Source organism: Panthera onca, chromosome A1 (assembly GCF_046562875.1).
Source record: "Panthera onca isolate mPanOnc1 chromosome A1, mPanOnc1 haplotype 2, whole genome shotgun sequence".
Taxonomy (NCBI): Eukaryota; Metazoa; Chordata; class Mammalia; order Carnivora; family Felidae; genus Panthera; species Panthera onca.
In genome coordinates, this window is record NC_138339.1 from 60,140,982 (window position 1) to 60,164,712 (window position 23,731).

The 23,731-nt window shown below is 41.1% G+C and overlaps 1 protein-coding gene across 5 annotated transcripts in view; it reads left to right on the forward strand.

Annotated features, from left to right (window-relative positions):
• The window catches only part of DOCK2 (dedicator of cytokinesis 2), a 418,519-nt gene that overhangs the window by 170,594 nt on the left and 224,194 nt on the right, over positions 1-23,731 (forward strand). For all 5 annotated transcript variants that reach the window (XR_009610788.3, XM_060634987.3, XM_060634989.3 and 2 more), the window contains exon 27: positions 11,070-11,165. Coding sequence is in view for 4 of the 5 variants with exons in the window: in XM_060634987.3 (XP_060490970.1) it covers positions 11,070-11,165 (96 nt within the window). In the remaining variant the exon portion in view is untranslated. The remainder of the gene's footprint in view (positions 1-11,069; positions 11,166-23,731) is intronic.

A 23,731-nucleotide genomic window follows, 5' to 3' on the forward strand; every position in this document is an offset into this window, starting at 1 on the left:
AAATGTGTTGTGGGAAATAGGTTGGCCACAGAGAGATAGTGGTAGAAGAGGGAACATACAACATAAACTTTCCAAAAAGAGTTGGGTGGGGATGATAGTAAATATCAGATACATGATAGGAGTATAAAAATACATTGAAATCATCATTACAATTATGGAACAATAAAATAAATTGCAAATGCTTTATCAAAATTAAAGCAAAGACACACACTGTGGTGGTCAAGGGAGACGGAGATATAGAGACAGAGAGAAGGATATAGAGAGAGCATGAGAGAGAGAGAGAGATTGAGACTTCATACTTCTCAAGAGGCGAAATGCCCTAGTTCTAGAAGGCAGTGTTTTATCAGCACCATGGAGAGATGCACAAGCCTCTATTGCTTGTTCTGAGATGAGATTCTGGAGAGGGTTTTAATTATATCCAGTCTGAGCTAAAAAAACAGCACTGATGTCTGTGTAACTGCACACGTAGATCAGAGGATTCACATTTATTCCTCAGATTTATTGCTTTTTGCTGGTCAATTCTCTTACATTTTAAATTGGCCTACTTTCTCCATAATTTCCTGGCAAAGGAAAAGAGGTTGGACAGGAAGATTTTAAAGCCTCGCATTGATGGTAATTTTTCTAAAGTTTCTGGTGTTATCAATTCCTAAGCAGTCAGTGAGAGTGGGCTCTGAGTTTTGGCTGAGGCATAGGATACTGGGGTGTTTCATGAGATCCGTCTCTGAACTTAGTTTTGTGCCTACCTGAATTGGGAGGGATTTGTGGGGAGAGATTCCATTTTACAAAAAAAAGAGGACAATAGGATTTTGATTTGGGGAGGTCCTGGTGAGGAAACTAGATCACTCATCACAAAGTGAGCTGTCTGATGTCTATGTTCTTTCTCTGGAGGATGGCTGGGTGATTATGGGTATTTTCACTGTAGGAAGGAGGGTGGAAGATTGTGTATATTTTTTTATTCCTCTTTTCTCCTGTCCAAGAACCCTTTAGTCATTGTGTGAGGTCAAGCTGTGTTATCAGTACAATTGAGGAAGTCCATGCCCAGAAGCTTCCAGAATCTCCATTCTGATTCCATCCCCTCATCTAAGAACCTCTCCTTGCATCTTGACAAATTACCTGACACTTCATGTGAGCTTTTCTAATTAATTAATTAAATTAAATTGATGTGGTGATTTCTTATTGTGTGCCAGGTATTTGTGCTAGGTGTTGAACCTAAAACAATAACCAGATTTAATCCCTATCTTCAAGGAATTCAGGGATGATGCACTACCTATAGTAGTGGATGTGTTATGGCTCTTAACTCACAGGGGTTTGTATTCTAATGTTTTAAAGTTTTCAATCAGGGCTGCATTTTAACAGGAGAGAATTAGCCTTAAGTCAAAGAATGACATTCTCTCCATGGAATTTCAAGTATCAATAAACAGTTGGAGATATATTTGGGAATTCATTTGGGGTGGGGAAGAATCATGTTGATCTCCACAGGCAACTTCTCTGCCTGTGGCTGAAGCCATCCTGGCATCAGGGATGAAGTATGGTGATAAAGCAAAGGCATAAAGCAAAAGTAAACAAAGGAAAGAGAATAGAAACACTAGGCTGCCAATGGAGGGGATGGAGAGGAGGTCAGTATTGGAGGGAGGGAGAAAGCTCATCAGGCAGCCCTGGCATGGAGACACAGAAGCCACATTTTGAATGACCTTCTGGATAAATAATAGAAAATGTTGTCACCACCAAGCAGTTTTCACCCACCGTTTTTCACTGGATGCACATTTTAAAATGCATTGTCTCCCAAACAAGAAACATGTATTAAATGTTAAGTGATGTGTTGACTCATTATTTTTTAAAAAAAGAATAAGGGGCGCCTGGGTGGCTCAGTTGGTTGGGCGGCCGACTTCGGCTCAGGTCATGATCTCGCGGTCCGTGAGTTCGAGCCCCGCGTCGGGCTCTGTGCTGACAGCTCAGAGCCTGGAGCCTGTTTCAGATTCTGTGTCTCCCTCTCTCTCTGACCCTCCCCCATTCATGCTCTGTCTCTCTCTGTCTCAAAAATAAATAAAAACGTTAAAAAAAAAATTAAAAAAAAATATATATATAAGCACCATTCTGAATTTTCTGACCAGCAGAGTTAAACAGAGTATTGACCTGTAGTTCTCATGCAAACAAGAAATCTTGACATTGTAATTAACAAGCCCATGTGGTGATACTGAAGATGGATGAGTGTACAATTTCTGTTAAATTTTTTTTGAAATATTACAAAAAGTTTACAAACTTCCATTTCTACAATGGAAATCTTAAAGGAGCCCATTGCTGTAGGGCCGTTTGCACATGTATCTTGCTTGTTACATTTAGATGTTGTAAATAATACAAAATTTCTGTAAATACCTGTGTACACAACACATAAGCCTAGCAACCAAGAATTCAAATCCACCTCCATCACTTGTAATTCTGTGACTTAGGACAAGTTACATTAACCTCTGAATTTCCTCATTTGTAATATAGGAGGAATTAGAATAGCAGTTTTCTAAGATTATTCTGTGAACTAAATGAGATGGTTCATATGAAACAGTATTATCATGGTAAATGACATACATTAAGTGTTCAATAAATACTAAATGGTATTAACAATCAGAATGAATCTTATTTTGTATCTTAAATTGGGGTAATACTTGTCCCAGGGTTTTCCGAAGATACACTGAAATTATAAATACAAAGCACACAGTCCATAGTCTGGCACACAGTAAGAATTCAACAATTGTTACTTGTGTTCTTTATCCACTTCTCCTTATACAATCTCATAGACTCCTCCCGTTTTGAAGAACTGAACACAAAAGTAGAGCATCTCCATGGTACATCTTCATCAGTGGGTCCAACCAGTCTCCATTCATCATCGCTGAGATGTTAGACTTACAGACCTAAGAAGGCTTAATTTTTTTCACTCTAGGCTGCAGGTTGGAGGGTCCAGTGTATTTTTTTTTTAATTTTTTTTTTTTAACGTTTATTTATTTTTGGGACAGTGAGAGACAGAGCATGAACGGGGGAGGGGCAGAGAGAGAGGGAGACACAGAATCGGAAGCAGGCTCCAGGCTCTGAGCCATCAGCCCAGAGCCCGACGCGGGGCTCGAACTCGCGAACTGCGAGATCGTGACCTGAGCTGAAGTCGGACACTCAACCGACTGAGCCACCCAGGCGCCCCGGGTCCAGTGTATTTTAATAAAAGTTCCCACAAAGCAACTTACAGGATCTGAATAACAGCAACGTTTCTCTCTAAGCACAATGGGATTTTTTTGTTGTTGGACGTGATGGTTTTGTGCTTTTTCCTGGTTGCTTTAAGTAGATTTTTTCCCCCTATCTTCTAGAAAATGGAAGTTAAAAGCATTTGATAAGTGGATAAAACATTTCATACTTGTGCCTTTTTAAAAGGGTTAATCCGTGTTACTTTGTAGCGCTCTTTTGTCAGCTCAGTAACACTGACAACTTCACTCCAACTTGTGAGCACCAGGATTCTATGGCAGCTTTGGCATGGGGTGGAGGGTCTAGGGGATGGGGAGTGCCCTCGTGCCTCGTGCCTCACCACAGACCTGCCTGCAGCACACTGTGGCCCCTGCTGTGTATCCACTCCATCCCTGTGAATACGATTTCTTGGGTGTATAGACTGACATTCATTCTTTTCCTGTTGGGAAAAATTTCTATATTCTTTATTATCATATATGATTATTATGAAAAGTTCTAACAAACCACAGGAAGTAAAATTATCCCTCTAACCTCACATCTCTCGTTCTTACCTCTGCTCCGGGGTACCATTATTTTTACAGACTTTTTGGACATAGAAAAATATTTTTTTCACAAACATAAATGGGCTTACGAATGGTGCTCTGTAGTCTCTTTTTACTGAGTGTGTTAAAGATATCTGTCCAGATCAAGGCATATCTACCTTCTCCTACTCTATTGCATGGATAAGCTGTTGTTTATATAATAGGATCCCAGACTTGGGGATATTTATCTTGCTTGGTGCATTTAGATATTAAAAGCAATACAATATGCTATAAACAGCTGTGCACACAAATGTTTGTCTTATTGTTAACTTTGGACAAATTTGCAGAATGATTTATCATCTACAAAGTGCTGCTGCATCTATTCATTTCTGTGATCCTAAAAGATGGAGGCGGTGGTAGTTATAAGCCTGGAATCCAAAGCGCTCTCACCTCCCAGCACCACCACCATGCTTTGGAAAGAGCCCAGAATTAGATAGAATTGAGCTTGCGTTCAGACGTGTCCACTTAGGAGTGGATAATGTCTGGGCAAGTTTATAAACCTCTCGATCCTCATATTTCATCTTGGACTTCATTGGGCCTTAAAAAAAAGTAGATTATAGGTTTCAAATCTACATGCACAGTTCCTGGCATATGGTATGACCTCAAGACTGTTGGGTAATAGCAGTGTCAGGATGAGGACCCATATCTTCTTTTCCTCTTTATTATATCTTTCTGCCACCAACTCAAACTCCCCCCTTCTCAAGAAGGCTAACTTATGGTTCAGAGACACCTATGACCACATGAAGGTATTGCTTAAGTCCTACCTGGGAAATGGAAGTCACCCAGTGGGTAGGAGAGGCAGAGATGATGAGGAGTGACAAAGCCCCCTGCTAGACTTTGCTGACCCCACTTCCCTCTCCTCTTAATCCCTGGCAGCCTCTGTCACTTGCTCCCCACAATGCAGTGTTATACAGTTAAAGTCAAATCTTTCTGGACAGAAACTACTTCAAACAAGAAGAAAGAAGGCAGATAGCACTAAGCCTAGAACTCATGAGAAAATCACATTGTCTCCAGGGTGCCTGGGTGGCTCCGTTGGTTAAGCATCTGACTCTTGATTTCAGCCCAGGTCATGATCTCACAGTCATGGCATCAAGCCCTGCGTCAGGCTCTGTGCTATGTGTGGAACCTGGTTGGGATTCTTTCTCTCCCTCTGTCTCTCTCTCCTCTCTCTCTCTCTCTCTCTCTCTCTCTCTCAAAAGAAAAGAAAAAAAAAGAAGCAATTTCCAGGTTTAAGAAAAAAAGGAAAATCACATTGCCTCAAGGGGTCATAGAAAGAGGTGACTCTACTTTAGATGATACTGTTACTATCTTTTGAAAGTTAGGATATTTTCTTTCTAGCTAAGTGTTTGTGGTTCCTTTGAGATAAGAAAGAAGTTTAAAAGGCCTCTTACATAGAAACGCAGAGCAGGGAAAAATAGTAGCAGCCATAGATTGTAGCTGTTTCTGTGGTCAGAAAATGCATTATTTTTTGGCTTAAAAAAAAAAAAAGGTCTTTGGATTTAACTCTGTAGTTGTGACCTTGAGATCTTGATCTTCCTATTAAAGAGATCTAAAGACAAAGCAGGTGGAGAACCTGGGATTGTTCTTGGCATGAACGCAAGGACCAAGGCTGCTTGTGTGCCTGCTGGAGTGGAGGAAGCTGTTGGCCCGGACTTGATCAGCAGAACTGGTTTTTCATTTTTGCTCTGATGACTTTACCTGCCACTGGTCACATGACCTCCCCCACCCCCACCCCACCCCCACCCCCTTTCTCAGTGCTGAAGTTTTTCTTTCTGTAAACTTAGGGGTTGCACTGGAACTCTTTTCAAAACCTCAGCCATTTGCATTACACAATCACATTTTTTGTTATTTAACGTTATCACATGAACTTGTAATATTTTGAATAATATCGGCTCACTTATAAACATTTAAACTCAAAAATTTGGTGTAGAAACCCCTTGTAAAGATGATACATAAACTGTAGTCCCATGTTTTGCTCCCTCATGAAAACCTGATATGGAAGATAAGGGAGGATTCTAAAAGAAGGTGGATATCGTATGGAAAGTGAATAAGTGACTTAGCAGGCCCAGGAAAGGTAATTCATAGGCTGGCATTGGGGAAAGCTGAGAACTCATCCATCCAATCTAAAGCAAAGATTCCCCCAACGTTTCAGAAAGTGGTAGTACCAGGTCCCCCTGGAGGTGGGATGACGGAGAGGAACTGTAACAAGGAAGACGGGTTGCAAGTCTGTTGAAGAAGCAGCCTGACTCGGTGCAGCTGGGTCACTGGAGGTTTAATCTGTAAAGACAAAACAGCTTTGTAGTAGAGGCTGAAGTCTGAGAACAAATTGAGGGTTGATGGGGGGTCGGGGAGAGGGGAAAGTGGGTGAGGAGCATTGAGGAGGGCACCTGCTGGGATGAGCACTGGGTGTTGTATGGAAACCAATTTGACAGTAAATTAAATTTAATATAAAACAAAACAAAACAAAAAACAGGGCTGGACTAGGAGACACTCATCAAAACGGAAGTCAATGATGCCATACTAGAAACAAGGTATCAATCAAAGTATGCCTCCTAGAAGCAGAAGCTTCAGACACTTTTGTCCCACTTGGCTTCTGGAAGGCTACAGCTGGCGCTTAATCCTTCAGGCAAGAGGTGAGAGAATGCCTGTGTGTGGAATCTGAGCAGCACAAGAAGAAAGAATTGTATAGGGGTAACCGGGTGGCTCAGTTGGTTAAGGGTTTGACTTTGGCTCAGGTCATGATCTAACAGTTTATGAGTTCGAGCCCTGTGTTAGGCTGTGTGCTGACAGCTTAAAGCTTGGAGCCTGCTTTGGATTTTGTTTCCCCCTCTGTCTCTGCACCTTCCCTGCTTGTGCTCACTCTTTCTTTCAAAAAATTAAAACAAAAAGAATTTAAAAATGTTAAAATTAAAAAAAAAAAAAAAAAGACTTGTATATTTGAGTATTTGAGACTCTCTGGCTAACTGTCCCAACTGGTTCACCCTGCAGAGAAGCTCACAGACCACAAGCTCTACTCACATGCTCAGAGTTGGCAACCAGCCTTTCAGTTACCCACACCAAAATATGAACATACCATCACCCATTCCAGAGAACAGAGAACAATTTGAATGTAAAAAAAGAGTGCAAAACAAGCAAACAGAAGAGAAACAACTTGGAGGAAAGAGACTCTGCGAGGCAAAGCAAACTTTTAAAAATAGAATTTTGAAAAATAAGAGACAATCATGAATCAGAGAAAATATAGTATAAAATTTTTTAAAGAAATGGAGCACCTGGGTGGCTCAGAGTTGAGCATCCAACTCTTGGTTTCAGCTCAGGTCACAATCTCATGGTTTGTGGGTTCAAGCCTGGCATCGGGCTCCTCACTGATGGTGCAGAGCCTGCTTGGGATTCTTGGTCTCCCTCTCTTTCTGCCCCTCCCCCACTTGCACTTTTTCTGTCTCTCTCAAAATAAATAAGAAAATAAACTTAAGGGGGAAAAAAAGACATATTCACATCAAAGGGAGATTTTTCTGCTTGAGATCAAAACGAGGGTTGAACCAAAAATGAAAAAAGAGGATACCTTCAGCATAATTTGATTCAGTGTTTGAAAATGCTGTGTCTATATATTATTACTGAAAATCATCTCATGTATGGTATGTTCTATTATTATTCTGGAAACATTGTGGGGGATCGGTTCTGAATGGCATTCTGCAAAGTCCCAGGGCTGGCATAGGGCCTCGAATGAAGCAAGAAGCAACCCCCCTCACCCCCCGCCAGCTTTCCAGCTCTCCTTCCACTATGTTATATATAACAGGGCTTATGTACAAGATTTCACTTATAGAAAGTACTCCAAGATCCATCCAGGTATCACAGCCTGTAATTATTAAAGAAGAAAAATCACTACTATTTGCAGTGTGTTTAGGTTGGATGGATTAATATCTTTGCCAGGCCCATAAAGGGAAGACTGACTTTGTCTTTTCAATTATAAGCCACTGCTTAGTTTGAGCCCAGAAGACACTTTCCTAGAGATTCCCTCCACTTGCCTGGCACTAGAGCAATTAACAGTAGGTGATTTGTGGCTGCATTTTTACTGCTTAGCACAGGTTTATCATCTTGAAAGTTTTCTATTTGCATATATGCTATACATTTTTTTAGGTGACATTCGATATCATCCAGAGTTTAGATTATGTATTGCCTTATTCTGCATTTTCTGCTACGTGCTGAGAATCTGTAAGCCTAGCCTGAATGCTGATGCAGACCCAGGGGAATATGAATTGCAGCCACCACTTATTGAGGGCTTACTGTGTGCCAACCCTTAATATCAAGGGATTTACCTGCATTACTTTATTTATACCTCAAACACGTACTATGAAGTTTGCCACATTTTATAAATAAATTGAAACTCAGAGAATAAAGGTAATTTGCCCAAGGTCACCTAGCTCAAATTAGCAGAACTGAGATTCAAACTCAAGTCTGTCTGATCCCCAAACACTCTGCTATATAGCCTCTCATACTGGGAGCTTTCAGAGTGAAATGAATTGAATTTGACAGTTTTCCACTTTTAAATACCAAACTTCCTGAGCAGTCTAATTGCCGCTTTTTGGACTAAGATGAAATGGCTATTTAAAAGAAGCAGGAGGCAGGAGGTCAAGAGAAAAGGGGTTTTATTATCTCTGTTGGTAAAAGAAGAGATGTAATCCTGGAAAAAAAATAACATCAAATGGAAACCATTATATAAATTTGCAGTGGGCTTAGGTTGATGAAATTGCAAAGGAATGCAGAAAAGATAAGGGAGTCATGAATACATAGCACTGAAGATTTTCTAAAAAGGAGAGAAAAGATCAGAAGTCACTCAAGGCAGTTAGAAGTTGGCTCAATTGAAGTCAGGGTCTATGTATCTTCACATATGGAAAGAGGCTGGCAAGTAGCAGCCAGAGATCTGTGTTCCTGTTGAGTCTGCCTGGGTGAGGAGCAGGCTCTAGAGCCAGACTGCTGGGTTTGAATCATTTTTCCCTAACTTTCTAACTGTGTGACTCTGGACAAGTTACTTCACCTCTCTGGGCTTCAGTTTCTACATGTGAACAATGGAGATTGTAATATTGCTCATCACATTGTGAGATGAGTTAATGCGTTTAGCAAGGTGCCAGGTATTTAGTAAGAACTCAGAAATGTTAGCTATTATTGTTATTACTATAGGCATCACAGTCATGTAATGTAAGAAATAGGAGATTGTAAGTCAGTAAAAAGGCTTGAAGAAATAAAGGAGAAGGAATCAGGAGAGAGGTTGACCTACAGCCAAGAAGTGAGGGGAGATGTTCTCACCCCTACCCCTGAGTAGATGTGGGGAAAGGGCTGGATGGTTGTGGGGAGCTCACCTAATCTAGTAAGAGAATCTAGCAAGAGATTGAGGTCCAGCTGGACCCCATGGAGCATGAGACTGCTGTTGCTGTAAAATATATGCTTTGATAGATGTCTTGCTAGTGAGCTCTACAGGGCTGGAGAATTGGGGGTTATAGCCAAAGTGCAAAAGAAGCAAGTATGGGACAGAGAGAGGAAGCAAGCCCTGGGCTATTCATCTTTGGAAAACAATAGTCACCGAGAGCATGTTGGGAGGTGAGGGGGCTTTTTAATAAGCACATTTTCTTTCTTTCTTTCTTTCTTTCTTTCTTTCTTTCTTTCTTTTTTTTTTTTTGCCCTCCCCCAACTATGAGTCTATTTCCTTTCATTGGTTACATTAAAAAACAAACTACAGTTGAGGTGAATGCAGCAAAGGTTAATGAGGTACTTAGGAACGAGTGTGAGTAGTTACCCACCTTTTAAATCACCCATTTCTTTAGCATTTTGTTTATGTCAGTCTCTGGCTGGGTCCTGGAGACACAGGTCGTTTCCATATTCCAGCCTTCATTTGTAGAGCTTCACAGTACGTTTGTCATGGTTCTCAGCCATCAGAATAACCCACATAAAATTCAGAAATTACTGATGCCCAGGCTATTTCTCAGACCCACAGAATCTCCTGCAGTGGAATTAGGTGAGTGCATTGTTTCAAATTGCACGTGTCACTTTTTTTTTTTTAACATTTATTTATTTTTGAGACAGAGAGAGACAGAGCATGAACGGGGGAGGGTCAGAGAGAGAGGGAGACACAGAATCTGAAACAGGCTCCAGGCTCTGAGCAGTCAGCACAGAGCCCGACACGGGGCTCGAACTCACATACTGCGAGATCGTGACCTGAGCCGAAGTCCGACGCTTAACTGACTGAGCCACCCAGGCGCCCCGCATGTGTCACTTTTAAGTTCACATCAACCTTGAAAGGCTGGTGAGAGAACCTTCCACAGTTTGTAGATGATGAAGTTGAGACTCAGAGTTTAAGTTACAAGTGTGGCCACATAGCTGGTAAGGGCAGAGTTAGAACTCATACCTGGAGCTGCTGATCTTAGAATTCCAAGTGGCCTTTCCACTTGTCCATGACCACCATCCCAGATATGCATTGATGAAACTCTGTGCCTTAAGGCTATGCTGGTAAGAGGATTTGAGGATGTAGTGAATCTGTGTTGTAATCATGCATAAAACTCTTGCTCACCATGGCAAATGCTCAGAAAGCATTGACAAGTTCTACCCAAGGTTCAGTGGCTTGCATTTAAAGTGGGTAGTACCCTGTAGATGTTGTAACCAGGCTCACCATGGATTTCCCCCAAGATGGATAATGCAGCCTCTACTGCATAAGCTCCCCCAAGGTTATAGTTTCCATCACAGAAACCCAGTCTTGGACTCCAGAAACACTACCTCGTCTATTTGTCCCTTTAGCTCAGAGGTGATAATGACTTCCTTCTAGTGCTGATCCCTAGGTAATCTTGTTTGGTGACTCAGCTTCTTCATCACCCATGTAACCAATTTCCTGCAGTAAATGCCCTACCTATCCCAGGTTAGATCCTGACTGTTACACCAATGAAGAAACCAAGGTTCAGAGAAGTAACTCAGCCAATGTAGCACAATAATTCTGTACTTAGTATTCTACAAAAAAGTTTCTGATTCCATAACTCAGGCTCTTAATCTCTACCTTATAGTTAAGGTGGTTAATGAAATTCTTCGTGCCCAGTGCCAGGTGATGATGGTCATGGAGGTATGATAACAATGGCTACAGTGATGATGATAGTGGTGGTGGTGATAGCAGTTGTGGTGGTGGAGGTCTTGGTGATGACCACATCTGACCACTGTTGGATGTTCTTTGGAAGAGATGTGCAGATACAATGTCTGGTTGTCACACAGATGTCTCTGACTATGTTACAGGCCTTTACCTACCACCATATCCAAGAAATCATGGTCCAGCTTCTTCGTACAGTGAATCGGACGGTCATCACGATGGGGCGGGATCATGTTCTGATTGTGAGTACATCTCTTCCTCTTGTCAAATGTTTCAAACTGTTCAGGGTCAAGGAATGGATTTTCTGGAACTCCAGATTATGTTGAAAGCCTAGCACCAATCATTACTTTGTTTTGGAGTACAGTAGTTAGATTTTTCTTATCTGAGTTGGGATAACATAAGAGTTAACTCAAGTTGCTGAAATAAAACAAGAATTAAGACTTGTCAACTAAGGTGAGTGTGCCAATGGAGATGGAATGTCACTGGTAAAGATTAAAGAGTGAGAGAAGCTTTTTGTAAGTGGCCAGACAGAATGCTCCACATTCACATCCACCAGGAGCCTTTTCTTTTGACATAGACTTTGACAATGCCCAGTCTCAGTGTCTTGTGTGCTTGGTTTTCTAAGTGGATTCATTGTATGTTAACTCTGCCCGTAGATGTCAATTAATTCAAGTCACTGCTAAGTTTTGGGTTATTCTTCTGTACAAATGCTACATTCTGAAGATCAGGAGGTTCCTGCCTCATAGTCTGATTATTTTCCCTCTCCGGAAAGAGTCCATCTCTAACCCTTTAACCTCTGCCCATCTTGCTTTAAATCGAGGGCCAAAAATAATGCTTATGGGGACCAGTCACCAACATAAATGAGTATGTTCCACTATGTTACTCCTCTGCTCAAACTCACCAGTGGTTTCCCATCTCACCCAAAATAAAATCCAAACCATTGCTAGGGCCTGAAATGTCCTCTGCCTCATTTCTCCCACACACAAAACATGATTATATTTGCTGTTCCCTCAGCTTGACCTATCTCTGCCTCAGGACTGAGGGGTTATTTCCTCATGTAAATCAGATCCTGGCTCAGTTGTCACCAAATCAGAGAGGCTTCCCTGCCCTGACTACCTTATGTATAATACCCAGCACCTCTCAATCTTCTTTCAAGCTCCACACCTTACTTCTTTATGTTTCTTAGTACTTTTCACCACCTAGAAAAATATGTATACCTTGATTGATTCATTGTCTTGCTCTCCTTGTGATAAAATGAGCTCCAAAATGTAAAGATTTCATTTGTTTTGTTCATTTGTATCTCCGGACCCTACAACAGTGCCCTGCGTATAGTAGGTACTTGATATGTATTTGTTGAATGAATGAGTGAATGAATGAGTGAATGAACCAGGCAGGGACTCTAATGTTTAATGAGGACAAGTGCTACCCAGCTGTGATTGATTGACACCATATGGAACTGGGCCATATAGTTGCCAAAACTCCCAGCTTCTCAAGAGAAGCTGAAAATGTGAAATGTCCTGATATTTAAGTGTTGGCAGCTAATAAGAAACTATATTTATAAACATTCTCTGAGCCCTGAACAGCTGGATTCAGCTTTCAGGAAGCCAGTTTGGGATCTCAGCTAGGTTTGGGATGTTGATTGTCGATATGCTCTAGTCTTGCTTCATGGATACAGAGCAAGGGGCTGAGTGTTATTTCAACAAAAGCTGGGCAAGTAAGGATTTGATCCCTAGAAACAACAGAGGGTAAACATTTTCTTTAGACCCATTTGGCTCTGTTTAGCCATGTCAATGCATGTTTACTTACCATACACTGTGTAAATTTAAAGGAGTGGTGACATTCATAAAGAGGGCTCTCAGGGCCAGGTACTCCTGCTTTCTTGGGACAGAGAGTCATGTAAATTGGTCTCTGTCACTTTCTAATTTACCATCCTTCCTCCTTAGAAGTCTCACCATATCTTATTTAATTATAAGCTTCCATGTCTCTGGTTTCCATAACATGCCCGAGATAAGCATTTTATTACCTCCCTAATCTTTATGCCTCTTCTTTAGAGCTAGACCTAAAGATGGCCATCCATCTATTTGGTTTATCCATTTATAGCAGGTCTTAACTCTCTGTCTCTCCTTTAGGACAGTCATTCTTTAAAACAGTGCCTGGATCATAGGAAGCACCGAATAACTGGTGTCTGTTATTATTTTCCTTTCTATCTGATACAATGCATCTCTCTGTCCTTTGCATGTGAGCATAGTTTGGCCCTCATTCACTACACCCAGTTTTTTGAGACTTTCATTTAATGCTGTACTCTGGTTGCTAGCCCTTCCAACATGCATTCCTCATTGCTGCCCCATCAATCTTTGCCAGGACACTCCCCTACTCTGGAAAATTCTGTGGGTTCCCACTGTGTGCCCAGTTAAGTCTTAAATGCATTAGCCTGACCATTCTCAGCATCTGTGATCTGGCCACAACCACATGTCTCAGCTTTTTCATCTACTTTTCTCCACCTGGCTTTTCAGACAAAATGGATGTCTGGATATTGCCCAACCATGCCTGGCACTTTCTCACTCATGCTGCTTTCTTTGTCTGGAATCCTTTAGTGTGCCATCTTAATCTATTGAAATACTATCTAGTCTTCAAGGTCCAGCACAAATGCATCCCTTAGGAAGCTGCTCAAATCTCACCAACCTGGTTGGGACCTCCCTGCCTCTTCTAAATCACACAGCTGTCTTTATTCCTTTTTTCTTTCTTTCTTTCTTTCTTTCTTTCTTTCTTTCTTTCTTTTTTCTATTTATTAATTTCTTTCTTTCTTTTTTTCTTTCCTTCCTTCCTTCCTTTCTTCCTTCTTTCCTTTCTCTCTCTTTCTTTCTCTCTTTACTTCTTTCACTTCCATTGGGGTGAAACTTACATGCTTTAAACTTTAACCATTGTAATTTGTATGAGTTTTAGTAAATGTATAATTGTGTAGCCATGACCACAAGTCAGTTTGTAATACTTCCTTTCATTCCTGAAAGTTCCATTTGCAGTCCCTCTGCATGGCACCCTTACCCCTCTATCCCCCATCCATCCCTAAGCACCACTATTCTAATCTCTGTCTTTATAGATTTGCTTTTTTTTTGGACATTTCATGTAAGTGAAATTATACAATTTAAAGTCTTTTACATCTGGCTTCTTTCCTTAAAATAATGGTTTTGAAGTTTATATTTTAGTATCAGTACTTAATTCCTTTATATTGCTGAATAGTATTACACTGTATGAACATATAGCATTTTGTTTATCCATTCTCTAGTGGATAGATACTTGAATTGATTCCAACATTTTGCTATTATAAATAATGTTGCTATGAATATTCATATAAAAATTTTGAATGAACATATTTTAATTTCTCTTGTGTAGAAATCTAGAAGTGGAATTGCTAGGATATATGGTAATTATATATCTAACTTATAGGAAATTACCAAAATGTTTTCCATAGTGACCATTTTATATTCCCATAAGCAATATGAGGGTTCTATTTATCTACATCCTCCCTAACACTTAGTATTGTCAGTATTTTGGATTTTAACAACTCTAGTGGATTTATAACAATTCTAATGGTGTCTCATTGTGGTTTTAATTTACATTTCCCTGATGACTAATGATGTTGAGCATTTTTCCATGTGTTCTCTCTGTCTCTGTCTCTGTCTCTCTCTCTCTTTCTTTCTCTAAGACACTTTTATCTGTGAACTTGCCATACATAGCTCCTCTCTTATACCACAGAACTTTTAAGGCTTAGGCCTATTTACAAAAGGGGTTAATACTTGACCTTCCTCATTGGGTTCCTATGGAAATTAAATGAAATAACACAAAAAAGCATTTGCACATGTGTTTCTTGTACATAATATTCATTTATTTATTCATTAACTATTTTATGAAAACCTCTTATATACTCAGCATGAAGACTCAGAAATGAGTCAGGCATGGTCTGTGCCCTCAAGAAAACCATGACCTCTTTCAATGGGGTGTTTCTCAAGTACCTCAGACTCACTGTGCCCCAAACGTAATTCATCACCAGCCCCCCAGGAGCCTGCTCCATACTCTCCCTTCATTTAGGATCCCATTTTACAGTACTGACCTAGAACTGTAGTAGCTGCCCTTCATTCCTCCCTCTCACTCACCTGCCTGTCCTCCTAGCCTCCCACCAAATCCTGCTGTTTTCTGCACATCTGGCTTCAGTCCCTCCCCACCTGGCTCTCCTGCTTGCCCTCAGAGCCCCCTGTACACCTCAGCCATTGGATTCATTGTACTTAGTTCATTGTAAGGTGATTTTTTTTTTGTCTCTGTGCTCCAGTCTCCCTACATTCTGTGGATCCCCTTGGGGGCAGGGACCATGTTTACTTACTCTTTTACCCTCAGCTTCCAGCAGTGCCCCTGGTATACCATGGGTACTCAATGAATGTTTGTTAAGCAAATTAATGAGTGAAATAATCCCTAGAAATGCTATGTTGTTTCATACCTTCATGTATTTGTATGTCTTCCTCTTAGTTTGGAATGCTTTTCCTTCTTCAAAGAATGTTTCCTCTCAGTATCAGGAACCCGTATCTCAGGGAATGTGGGCGCAGTGTAAGGAATTGTCTGTTCATACTTTCCCATCCCCTGGGCTGATTCCAGGAGCCTTGCAGAAGTTCTAAGTCACATGCTGTGTCATTAGTCTCAATGACTCTTGAGTTTGTTGGTGTGATTACAGCAACAGGAGGGCTGAGTGGGGAGTATTGGAGGTATGTAGAAAGCACGCCTAACTAGGAGCAGGAATGTGCCTGAACTAGAAGGAAGGAATAAACAGATTTTTCTCAAGATGTAGCTTTATTTTCATAAAATGGTCCTTTCTAGCACTTTTAGAACAGAAATATCTCCTCCAAATTAAAATGATGTTGGAAAGTAATTACTCAGAGGTCAGGAGTCCCTGTCTTAGTGCTGAAGGCCCCAATTTAATTTCAAATTGAAATTTGACAAGAAGGAGAGAGCCCCATTCCAACCATCACTTTCAATTTTCCAGATATAATTTTTATTGGTTAGTTTCGATTGCCTGGGAATATTAAACAATATTTACGACAAACACCAGACATGCCTAATACTTCTGAAATCCTGAGAAGACCTTGATCGGATGTGGGGTGCCTGGTCATTGGCATGTCATTATGTGGGATTAAGTGGTGACTTTTTTTTTTTTTAATTTGTAGGAGTAGGAACATTGTGATAAAAGGTGTTAGCTATTAAAATTACAGGAACCATAGGGCTAGGATGGATCGTTTCTTGTGCGCAGCACATTGTGATTATCATTTTCTGGAAAGCCATTCCTGAATTTTTCTGTAAATTGCTTGCCTAAACAATGAAGTGTTGATGGTGACAAATGAGCAAAAGGAAATTTTACAAAAACAAAAATCAAAAAAACTTTTACACGACTGCTTCCCCCTCTTCTCTTTGCCAAGAGTCAAATCAATCAGATATACATTTGTTAACTAAAGTTACCCAGGAGTTTGACCTTGATGCTAAGAAACGCAGCATGGTTTGGTAGAAAGGACATTTTGGAGATGAGAGAACAGGAAAATTTTTTTTTTTTTAAATCAAGTATAATTGAATATAGTGTTACATTAGTTTCAGGTGTGCAGTATAGTGGTTCAATGATTCCACGCATTTCTCAGTGCTCATCAAGATAAGTTCACTCCCCTTTATCCATTTCACCCATCCCCCTACCTTCCTCCCCCCTGGCAACCACCAGTTAGTTCCCTGTCCTTAAGAGTGAACATGAGAAATTGTCCATACTTGTTCTGCATAGTTGGCTCTGTGACTTTGTGCCAATATCACCCCTCTAGACCTTGGTTTCTTCTGTGCGATGAACTCTATCATTTTTAAGATCTTTTTCATATATTTAACTTTTCTGATTTGGCCAATGCTTATTCTTTTTTCCATCTCCCAAGATCCTGAGTCAGGGATGTAAAATAGATTTTGCTTCATATGCCAGGTTGGGTGCATTGGTAATAGCTGCCTGTAGTACTGCCCTGAGAAAGAATCAGAGGCTACATCTGTGTTCAGGGGAAGAAGTACTGAATTGATTAGTGATGTCTGTCATAAGCATAAGATTCTAGAATAGTGATGTATGCAGGATACTTACAAATACTATGTATTGACTAAAATCTTTGGTGTTTTTCCAGCCCAGTCCAAAAGCTCTTGTAGAACCCATATTCTCTTTTGCATATTTTTGGTTAAGAAGGCTGTGGTATAAGAGCAGAAGAGTAATGGAAAAAAATAATCTGAGAACTTAACATTTTACCAGGGAATGGATTCTATGTGCTACATGTCCTATTTTATCAAATGTAAGAATCACTATGATTTTATGCGCCCATATGAAAGAGATCATGCTACCAATTAAACTGTGACACAGAGGCTTATTTTTGCATTGATTGTAATCTTCAGCGATGTTAAAAAAAAGTTTGAGGGGTGCCTGGGTGGCTCAGTCGGTTAAGCGGCCGACTTTGGCTCAGGTCATGATCTCGCAGTCTGTGAGTTCGAGCCCTGCGTCGGGCTCTGTGCTGACAGCTCAGAGCCTGGAGCCTGTTTCAGATTCTGTGTCTCCCTCTCTTTGACCCTCCCCCGTTCATGCTCTGTCTCTCTCTGTCTCAAAAATAAATAAACATTAAAAAAAATTAAAAAAAAAAAAGTTTGACTGGAAATCAGATGTGATGGAGCATGTCTTTGATTCCTCATGGGTAATTGTCATCATCTCCCATTGTTTGGGAGAATAGAGTGACTGAGCATCAGAGGATGAAAACATCATGGTCAAAGTCACATGGCTAGTAGCAAGGTGGGATGTGAACTAGGGATGTCCAACATCAGAGCGTGTGTCTGTTGTGCTATCCTGTAGGTCTTAGAACAGTGCGAGGAAAACTTCTCAGATTTTTTTGGGTAGGTGAGGGGGCTGTCTCAGAGAACCTTCCCTGACTGTTACATCCTTCTGCTGACTGGTCTACAGAAGGCTGTTCCCTGTGTGTGGCCTCCTTAGTGCTGGGGATGGACAATCTCATAGGGAGAATCAACCAGGGAATTTACACACTGCCAGAAATTCTTGGAAGGGGAACAATCTGGTAATTTTGTTGAAATTGGGATCTAGTTTTTATTTCGGGTAATTAAAATAAGCCTCTGGGTGATATATTTTGGGCCTAATTACCCCGGTTTTTGCAGAGGAGTCTATTGAGTGATTAAATAAAGGTAAATGCAGCTGGCATCAAGCCAGCTCCGGAAATTCAGAGCAGTTTGTTCAAAAAGGAAGGAAAAAAAAGGTGGTGATTGCCCCATCCTCCACTGCTTCACCTCACAATAGCGCTGAAGACTCCAGGAAACACCTGAGTATCAGAGAGCCAGGATTTTCAAGTTCTGACTTCACTTTCCAAATGGCAAATGGCCCACCTACATGACCACTCTCTGATACACTGTGAGCCCACAGACTTCAAGATGCTTGTGCAGGGGCCACAGCAAGACAGTTAGTGCCACCTCCACCCAAACCTGTCCCATGGAGAGCAGGTGTGAGGACTGTCTAGGACAGGAGGATGTGAGGTTCCAAGCCAGAAGTGGTTGGTTGACTCCACACCTTCACTCAGCAACCCAACACTTTGTTAACAAACAATACTTACAACAAAGTTATTACTTATTGAGCAAATCGTCTGTTTTCCAGGCAAAGAGCTAAGCACCTTATGTGTCTTACTTCTCAACCTGCCTCAGAGACTCGTATTTTACATCTGAGGTTACTGAGACACAGAGAGGTTATATAACTTACCTATAATCACACAACTTGTTAGTGGAGGAACTGGGACTTGAACCCAGGCAAAGCTGTTTATAGAGTTCCTCCTCTTAAATAGTATAGTATATACTCCTACACCACTAAGACCTTAAATTGTTCTTTAGGCATCGAATATTTTAAAGGCAATAATGGGCACCTCCAAGCTCCAGATGCTGCTCTGCCTAGACCTTGCAGTCTGGTGAGATGACCTACATGTCAACTTTCAGAAACCTGCGAAGTGGCACTGGATTCTTGGTGGCTTTGTAATGACAGTGATATATTTAGAATCAATCTCCTCAATTATGGGAATCTGTAAAGTCAGAACAAGAGCCTGGAGTCTTGGGACTTACAAAATAGCAGGTTTTGCAGAAGACAAAGCTAGAATGGAAGTGTGAAATGATCTCAAGTCTCCTTCCCCTTCTGCACACAGCTTGTGCCCACTTTCTTGAGCAGACCACCAGGTTCTGTGTCTAAAGGCCTCTCTAATCCAGAGCTTCCCTCTACCATCAATGCTACTAACTGGGGTCTGGCCATGACTGTCTCTCACCACTTCCTCTGCTGTAGCTACTACCAAGACACACTGCCTCCTCTCTTGTCCCTTTTGAATTCTTCCTGTTGCAGCCCATGTGGTCTTATCACGTAGAGCTTTCCTGGTGGGCAAGCCTCAGTGGCCTCACCGTGGCTGAAGATAATGGCCCAGCTGCTCACCACGGCCTTCAGTGTGCCCAGTACAGGCCTGCCTCTTTCCCCTATGCTCTTGACCTCCCACTCTTGTGCCAAATTGATGGAACTGTTCTGCTAGCTACAGAATGTTCCTTTTCTTCTTTGCATTCTCCTGCATGCCATTCCCTCTGTCTAGAATATACTCCTCTTACCTTTCTTTGCAAAACCTTCCTCCTCGAAAACTCCTCTTTTTCTTTCATGTATTGGCCTGGAGGCACATCTTGACCCACATTCCACTCATGCAAGTTGGTACCCCTCTGCTCTCTTCAGCATGAACCAGTCTCATGTACTCATCACACGGTCACGAGAACATTCTTCCTAGCACTACAGAACAATGTCTTCATCACTTCTGCATCTGTAGGAAACACAATGTCCCTGGCATATAGGATGACCTGAATGAACACTGCTGAAGGAATGGAAGATTTCTGCTATTTACTTTATTTACATACAAACCACGATTCTTTTCCTTAACATGCAAGTGTTACTTGCATTACCCTTATGCAAGTGTTACTATTATCACCCTTAGGGCATGATTAGACTAGGAGAGTAAGGGAGGAGAGAGAATTGTTATTGAATAACTGGACCAAATGGAAAGAATTGGGGAAAGGATGTATTCATTTTCTTCAGAGGATATATATGTTGGAGATGATCACAGTTAAAATTTCTAGGGTGCTTACTGTGTGGCAGAGATGGAAATTTGAGGACATTATCACGTTTAATCTGTGAGGTTGACAAAAAATTATTATCTGCTCTCAGAAAGGAAACAGTGATCAGAGGGTTTGAGCTCTTGTCCAGCATCACATTCAGGGGAAGGAGGAATACAGAATCCAAATCCAGGTCCACAGAGTTTGAAGCCACCATCTTAAGCATTTCACTGTGCATGTCTGGGACATTGTTTTTCTGAGATAAAACTTGAAAAAATTAAAAGAGTAAATGTGTGTATGTGTAAGTGTATGTGTATGTGTTAGGGGGAGATCAGGTTAAGAAAGAGAAGAAACATTAATAAGAGTCCTGAAATTCCAGTTGGTACCAAGAGGTGGCATCATTAGCTTGGGGTAGCTTGGTTGCTGCTTGATATGGTCTTGTAGAGGGTGTTTATGTCCTGTGGGTGGGGAAGTTTTACTTTTTTATTTTGTTTTATTTTATTTTATTATTTATTTTTGAGAGAGAGAGGGAGAGAGGGAGAGAGAGAACATAGGGCTGTGGCAGAAGGAGAGAAAGAGAGGGAATCTTAAGAATCTTAAGTAGGCTCAATGCCCAGAGCAGAGCTTGACATGGGCTTGATCTCATGACCATGAGATCATGATCTGAGCTAAAATCAAGAGTCAGATGCTTAACCAACTGAGCTACCCAGGCACCCTAGGAAGTTTTACTTTAAAAAGGATTTTGGTAATTGCATATCAAAGAGTACATGGCCTAAAGTATATATGCAAAAAAAATTAATTAGTATCTCAACTTCCAAGGAACCCATAGCATGTATGCACAGAAGTCAGTTATCAAGGTAGACTTCATATAATTGGGTCTAGTTCTTGAGTAACATGAAAATTTGAATAGATGGAGAGGAAGAGTAAGGGGGTTGAAACAGGGAGCAGTATTTTTGGCCTTATCTCCATCTCCTGGTCTGTGAAATCTTCTCTCATTCCTCAAGATCATCTTTCTTCAGTGATCTCATTGTTCTTTGCCCATTTTTAAATTACAGTATTACCATATCATAATGGAATTTTCTCTTTACCTGTCTATGTTCCACAGTAGACTAAGATTCTTGAGGAAAGAGATTGTATCCCATTATCTTTGAAGATCCTGTCCATAGGCCTAGGACTTGGCATGTGGCTGGCATTTATCCAAGCTGTGGAAATGAATGAATGGAAAGAACAAACTAAAATGAAAAGTACAAATTAATGTCTAGCTTTAAAATAATTCTGATTTAAAAAATAAGATGAGAGGGGCGCCTGGGTGGCTCAGTCGGTTGAGCGTCCGACTTCGGCTCAGGTCACGATCTCACGGTCTGTGAGTCCGTGAGTTCGAGCCCCGCGTCGGGCTCTGGGCTGATGGCTCGGAGCCTGGAGCCTGCTTCCGATTCTATGTCTCCCTCTCTCTCTGCCCCTCCCCCGTTCATGTTCTGTCTCTCTCTGTCTCAAAAATAAATAAACATTAAAAAAAAATTAAAAAAAAAAATAAGATGAGAGAAGATTTGTTTCATGTCAAGCTTTCCCATGAAGGTCTTTCCTATATAAAATTCCCAAATACTTCATGAGCCCTATGTGGTAGAATTCTTCCAGACAAAGTTTCAGAACTGGGGCATAAAAAAGAGCTGGTTTCATTCTCCCATCCTTCCTTCTGTTCCATGATGAGCCACAGAGATGAAAATGAAAGGGAAACATGAGGTTCCTAAATTCATTAAAACAGCTACTGCAGCCTCCCTGGTCTGTCCAGTTGAGCAAACCTCTGCTATGAGGACAGAATGCTCCTAGATAATAAGCACTCTCCTGTTGCTGCTGCTACCATAACAGTCTCACGTGTGATGCAGTGACACACAACATGTGATTCTACAGAGGAGGTGAGCTTAGGCCCTGGAGAAGCTGGTGGCAAGCAGCATAGGAAACACACTGCTGTTGTCAGCACCCAGAGAGGGAGAGACAGAGACGGGGTTTAGGAATTGTATAAGGAGTACTAGGAAATGCATGACTGGTACATCATCACCCTAATGAAATTACATCCAAATATCTCAGTGCCTTTTAGCTTTCCGTAAGTGGAGCCAGACCTGATTTTGAACAAGTAATTTTAAGTATATTCTTAAAGGTAAGACTTCACTATATCTGCTGTCCTATTTCCTGGCACTGGAGGAGAGGCCAGCCTTTTCTTGTCCTTGGAAAACTTTGGAAACTTTGGAAACTTTAGAATGTCTGCCATTTGGGCATTGACTGAGTGCTCTCACACCCAACATTGCTTTCTAAGGGCTGTGGAGTTGGGTCCCAAGGTCTCGAGTTTGAAAGGATTTTACTAGTTGGAAACTGGTCATACTTTTCTTAGGGAGTGAGAAGACCTTATTCCACAGCTAGGAAGTCTTTTCACTTCACAGCTCTCTGTTCCTCAGTTCCCTTATCTATAAAATGGGGGTATAATGGTGGGGATTGGATGAAAAAGCATGTCTAAAGCCCATCACATGGGGCTTACCACCTAGCAGGTCTTTGGTAAAGAAGAGCCATTATTATTCTCCTTCAGTACTGGAGTCTTCTCTTGCTTTGATGCAAATGTTATGTATCAGATGACAAACTATTTTGTGGCCCTGACTTGGGATCTCTCCTGGATTTGGGAAGTATTATTAAGCTATTGCTACAGCTGGGCTGTGCACAAAGCCCCCTTGAGATGAAACCAGATGCCATATGTCTGCTACAAAAGCTTGAGTCCCAGACAAAAGGAGAAATCCCATCACAGAGGGTCCTTCCCTGGGAATGTTGTTGCGGGGCTGGAGCCATCCTGAGAGACCCTGTCAGCACAACCTTGAATGCAGCAGGCTGCCCCACAAGGGTCCATGCTGTTCTTTCCCGGGTGTTGACCTTCTAAAGGGACTCAAAGGAATCAATGCCGTCAAATGACTCTTCAAGATCAGAACCCCCTTTTTCTAGATTTATGCTATGTTCATCCAGTGATGTATTTGTGCAGTTATTAAATATTGATGATGATTTTTTAATAACATGAGGAAATTCTATGTCTTAAATATAGAGAAAGGGTCAAAAGACCCAAAAATAAAAAGAAAGCCATCAGGGATCCTGGAAGCCAGGGAGGGAAGACATGTGGCCCCTCACCAGAATCCCTGGATCTCCCAGAGGTCAGGCCCAGAGACTCTGTTCTGAAGCTAAAATTATGTTGATATCTTCTGCTTAAGTGACACATGATTTGTACATTTCTGTAGCTTCACTTTTTTCTAAAATGATTTTGCTTTCCTTTTATAATCAGGAAAAAAAAAATCCTCAAACACTATTTCTTTAAAAATAGGAATTAATGAGATAGTCAAACTTACTGAAGCATTTTCATGTATATAATTTTACTTTTCTTCTAACCAGCCTGTGAAGCCAGAAAGGCAGATGGTTTCATTTTAAAGACAGATGTGGGGGATGGAGGTGAACGTACTTGTTCAAAATTGTGCAGAAAGTCAGGGGCAGAAGTCAGTACTTCTAGCCTTGTTCTGGTCTTTGTACCATGGGTTGTTTTTCCTCCTAACGTTTTCATCTCCCTATTTTCTCCCAGTTCATTCAACAATCATATATGAAGCACATATAG